This window comes from Cariama cristata, unplaced genomic scaffold (assembly GCF_000690535.1).
Source record: "Cariama cristata isolate BGI_N322 unplaced genomic scaffold, ASM69053v1 scaffold61, whole genome shotgun sequence".
NCBI classification, from domain to species: Eukaryota; Metazoa; Chordata; class Aves; order Cariamiformes; family Cariamidae; genus Cariama; species Cariama cristata.
The window spans coordinates 6,265-11,981 of NW_009598421.1; the positions used below are offsets into that span (position 1 = coordinate 6,265).

The window sequence follows — 5,717 nt, forward strand, 5'->3', positions numbered from 1 at the left end:
ACGCGTGGGGGGCGGGGGGGGGGGTGGGGAGTGTGTGTGTGTAATGGGGGAACCCTCCAGATTTGGTGCAAATGAAATAAAAGCCCAAATAATTATTTCTCATCTTTTAGGAAACCAATGAGCGTTTGATTCGAAAGAAGATGCTACAGATAAATTGCCAGAAAGTACAGATTGTAGATCTGCAGAGTAAAGTGGAAAAGCTGGAGATGGCCATATGTCGCATGACCAGAGAATCTGTGAGAGAGACTCAGAAAACACAGCATCCAGCGCTGATAGAAAACCAGGTGAGCATGGTGGAGATCAAGAAACTGCAGCAACTAGTAGAAATGAAGGACCAGAAGATGAACCGAGTGAAGGAACTAGCCTGGAATATCTTAAATGAGAAAGGTTCTTCCTAGATGTTCTGCAACATGTGAAGCAGGAGATCATATCCAGTAGAAAGCACTATAAGAAAAAGGCCCAAACTGCCTGTTACAGAAAAATGATGGAGGCATGTGCAGGGAAGGAAAGATTTCCCAAAATCAAAATATTCAAAAGCAACATAAACAGCACAAATAGTGTGTACAGAAACCTAGAGGAAGCAGAGAAATGCTACTGGTATTGAAACATCAAAAACTAGTGTCTATCTTCCTAGCACACCTGAAAGAACCCTTTGCTTGATAATACTGTCTAGATTCGGAATGCTTGCGGAGGCTTCTGTAGCGAGAATAACTGTATGAGGTGTAATATCCTACCAATTAGTAATGACTTTGTGGGCACCTAATTTCAACTAGGCTATCACTTTTTGGTCATTATTTCTATGGATTAAAGATAAGCTCGAAAGCGTTCTTTGCATATTCCTCCATGGCTGTGGAATTTGATATAGAACTTCCAGCACAAATGTGCTTCTGCAGTTTCCTTGTAATAATTATTGTTGCTTCTCTAATATTTTTTGTTTTATAGGCATTGCTCTTCTGGCATTGCTCTTTTGCTTTTTCCTCTTTCCAGTGAGCTAACAACACTGAAGCCTAAAAATTACAATTAAAATGCTAACAGCTCTTTACTATGTTACTGATCATTTTAACAGAAACATCCAGCAGACAGCAAATCCAGTCTTTTTCAACTGTTCTTCCATGTCAGAAGCCCCTGCTTTGCACTGTGCTTTCAAAGGCCATTTTCCTCAAGCTTCATAATAATATAAAAATGAAGCCATTACATGAAATAGACACTGACATATTAAAAAAAGATCACATGCAGTACAGTACTGATTGACAGGATTACATTTTATAGTGAATAAAACAAAATCTCAGATTTATAAGTGTGAGTTTGTATTAAGATGCAGCTTGGTTTAAATTAGGGCTACACATGCTGCAGTGGCCAGGATTAAAGGTCTCCAACCTCCTGCTAGAAGTCTGTGCCTACAAACTGCAGCAGTATCCAGGCACTTGGATTTTAAGCCAGAGAGTTAAGGTGCCCCATAGCTGAAGCTTGCATACGTCCTGGGTAAGAGATCAAAATTATCCTACTCCCAAATAAAATCTTTGCTTAGTATGCATTGGCTATTGAATAACTTGGCAACACACACTCAGCTGGAATGCTTTGTTCAGTTCAGGTTATCTTATCTCAAAAATGATACAACAGAAACACTTCATGAAAAATCAGAGGTGAAAGCAATTATCGAGATCTAAGGAAGCTTCTCCTTGGAGCAAGAGAAGGGGGAGACTGGAACCAAGAATGAAAATTGGTTATATGTACTGACCCGTTTATGTATGAACAGGAGAAGAAAGGGAAGGACAATGTACTTTAACACATGTTAGACCTAACCCTCCACCTCCCAGTATTTATAACCACTACATGTGTAACAGAAATAATTGGCTTTGTTCTATTCAGTTTAGAGAGCCACAGATTTAGAAGTTGAAAAGACAGCACTGTATGCTCAGATTTATTTTTTGAATTTACATGCTATGAATATCTGAACAAGACCAATGCTGAGCTAGAAATTAAAACCCATTTTACACATACAGAATCCATGAGAGATATGCCTTTGAAATTTTCTTCTAACACATTGATCTCTGTGTTTTTCAGGGAAAAATTCCAGTTTGAAAAAGTGGGTATCAGTGAGTTGACATGGAAACAGAAAGAACGTGTTCTGCGATTGCTTTTTGCCAAAACGAATGGCACAAATCAATGCTAATACTCTGTTTCTTCAGCAGGTGAATGCTCAGCTTTCCCTCGTACAGGAGCTGGCCTGATAACTCCAGGTCAGGGGATTCCAAGAAACTCTGAATCTAACATAAGAACCCAGCTAAATGTGTGGCTTGGTGTGAGATACTTTAACCTTTGAAAAAGGTTATTTAACCTTTTGGAAAAGTTATATACTATATACTAATTTTGGATGTGCTCCAGACTATATTGTTAGATCTTTGTGTGTAGTATCAAAAGAAAAGCAAGTGGAAGTAAAATTTGGTAGTGTTGAGGAAGAGAGAAGTGAGGAGAATTAATTTGCTCAGTGCAGTGCGATTAATTTTGTTCAGTCATTAATGAATCCCTATCCACCTTTACCAAACAAGTAAATAATGTGTATTGTGACAGTAGCACTCCCCACATATATTTCCTTTTAATAAGACTACTGTAAAGCAATCTGCCCAGTATTAAAAAGTACAAAAATCCACAACCAGATTATTAAAAGTGTCCTTACTCTATGGCTCATTGCTGTCTGCATAAGAAACTTGGGAGCATGACTTTAGGGATACCTAAAATATGGTTTACACTGGAAATTCAAACTTCAAACAGCGTTAAATATATTATAAGCTGTGAACCGAGGTATAAAAGGGCCCAAAGAACAATCTCAAATGCTATGATTTTTAATGTAATTTGGGGAGACCTAGTGCTTAGGGCAGAATATCAGCTTCTCTGTGTTAGAAGAGTTTATTTCATTTTTTAAAAAATAAAATTAAATTTTCTTAGCAAAAGTTACATTAATGGAACTTTAGCAAATTTTGTTAAGGTTATTACTGTGGAAGTAAGAAATCTATAATTAAATGATCAATCCATCAGCTTTTATGTTTCCAATTTATGCACGGATTTAACACCTTTTACCAGTACTTGCCAACATAGAAGAGCACATAAAGCTGGGGAGTATGAAAGCTTGAGGAATGGAATACAAACACTTCATTTGAAGATGACTTATGATTAAACCCATTTTTTTAAAAAAACTTTGCTTGTTTCCCCTCATCCCCTTTTAACTGTAATGATTTTGCCCCAAAATACAGAATTCCATAGTGAACTGAACTCATGCCTGATTCATAGTGCTGATTTTGGAGAGTGTACTGCAATAGCTCAGGTGCCCTGGCATTTCTTGCTTGCTGTTCATTTTAGAAAACAAGCTTGGTGTGGAATTAGAAACCCAGCTGAGCGTAAATCACCCTTAGATGAGGATTACTTTGCTCTTGTGTCTTCCTCACAGGAAACGCACCAGAGCTTTGGCTACTTCAGCTCCAGCTCCTGATGATACTGATAAAGAAAGCAAAATTGGGTAAGATACTACATTATATGACACTATCTAACATCTTCTCAGTCCTGGTTATATATAAATGGATGCAACTGTCTGCCATCCCTCCCACTTTAGAATACTTTGGTTTGTCTGGAGACCTATATTAGTGTGTCTATACACAAATAAATGTTTGTGTGACAAGAGAGAGGAATTTTTTATTTATTTTGAAATTTCTGGTCATATTGATCTTTTGGCAGCAGGCATTTAGACTCAGCTCTCATGAAAACAAAATTGATATCATGCCACCTTAAAGTCTCCTCTTATTGAAAAGCAGCTTTATTATTTTTGGAGGATTCTCTTGTGAAAGGCCATGATCATACAAGGAGATGCATTTTCAGCTAGCGCAGCGAGATTTGATTAAAAGGCAAAATCTATTAAGCTGATGTTGTCTTCAGTATAGAATCACTTAGAGAGGATGAAGATTCATGTGCCTGATTTTCAGATACAGACTCAGATACAACTGTACAGCTAATTGTAACACTTCAAGGTGAGCAATGTCAGCTTACCCTGGAGGAGTAAGTAGGGAAGGGTTCTGGCACACCACCGTGTCAGACACAAGGCAGCCAAGAACACAAAACAAAATGTAATGCTCAGACATCAAATGACCAGATAAAGTTCGTAAGCAGGAGCCCTGGATGGATTTATATGGAAAGATGAGATGCCTCCTTTGGAGATGCAGACCACAACTTCCAGAAACAGGAGTGGAAGTGGGTTGTAGCCTTTTTTTGCACAGACAGTGAAAAAACCCAGACGTGGAAGTCACAGGGCCCAATTCTCAAAGGTGGTTAAACTATTTTAGGATAATTTTTGGACTTAAGAGTATCAAATAGCTCTGAGAATCTACACTGCAGTGACTTCTAGGCAGGAAACAATTTTTAATAGGAGACAAAGGGTTGTCTACTATAAAATTGTACTTTAACAGAGTCTAAACAAATTTATTATGATATAGCTTATACTTAGGTTATATTTTTGTGCAATATAGAAGATATATTCTTTAGCTTAATTTTTTATAGTGAATGTTGAAATAAAAAGGAGAATAAACAGCTGGGTGGAAAGCAGTAACAGCAGTGAGCTGAGGCAGGTACATCATGATCAGTCAGCATCAGCAGCTTGATCTAAAAAGGCGTTTCAGTAACTAAAAAAGGCAGATACAAGATTGGCTTTAAATAATTGCACTAGAAATACATCTGTTTAAAAAATACTGTTGGAAACGCAGATAATCAGAAATTATGTTTGCACACAAATGAAAAGATTACACAACTGCCTAGAACAGGTCTGGAGGAAGTGCAGAGATACTCCTGCAATTCTTCAGGGAGCAAGGCAAGCTTGATAATAAAGACTGCTTTTGTAGAGCAGAAGCTGGATTTTAGAATTTCTAAAGGAAAGATATAACGGGTTTTAATAGGACAACAGAAAAGTCAGAATAGCAATACTGTTTGGGAAGAAAATTAAGGCATTTTGAAAGTGAGTAACTGTAGACAATATTAGAGGCTGTTAATTGGTATTCCTTTCCCAGGTGCATGAATGAATGCCAATGTCTTAATGGTGATTTACTAAGAATATTTTACCTTTGCAGCACAGAAAATACTTCTCCCAATCTCATTTTCGTTACACAGCAGGCCAAATTATCAGAGTCATCATCTTCTGCAGTAATCCTTCCACATATTCAGATGTTAACACCACAGAGAGACGAAGGCATCTGCACGCTTTGCATGAACAACAGCCACAACAATTACCGACTCATCTGCACTTTTCATTTTGCAAGTTACCTTGTGAGCAAAGCTGCGAATTCCAAATCCTCTGTTGCACTGCAGCTTTGACTACGCATTTGAAATCCATCTGAAATACAGTTATTTTCCTCCTTCTTAAAGTAAAGATTTTATTTTTTCCCAAGCAGGAGCTCAGATGACCCTGTACAAAGCCCTAGGATTTGGACTAGTGGTTAGAACTCTGAATATATGTGTTGCTGTACTTTGAAGAAGATATAGTTTCAGTTTGTAATAAAGTCATTTACATGAAGCTTAAGAGGTTTTTGTAATCAAATGATGTGTATGTGAAAACAGCAACAAGGCATTCCTTGAAATGCTGAATGAGGAAACTGGTTCAGAGGTCCTTGAAATACTGTCAAAGGAAGATGCATACATGGGTTACAGGAGTTGCAGACCAGTCTCTGCAAAGAGGAAAT

General features: G+C 37.7%; 1 protein-coding gene across 1 annotated transcript in view; it reads left to right on the forward strand.

The window, feature by feature from the left end:
* CCDC176 (coiled-coil domain containing 176) overlaps positions 1-5,352 on the forward strand; it is an 8,558-nt gene extending 3,206 nt beyond the window's left edge. Inside the window, 5 exon segments of the mRNA XM_009709250.1 lie at positions 111-378; positions 381-597; positions 2,065-2,168; positions 3,445-3,514; positions 5,109-5,352. Of these exon segments, the coding sequence (XP_009707552.1) occupies positions 111-378; positions 381-597; positions 2,065-2,168; positions 3,445-3,514; positions 5,109-5,352 (903 nt within the window).
* The last annotated feature ends 365 nt before the right edge of the window (positions 5,353-5,717 follow it).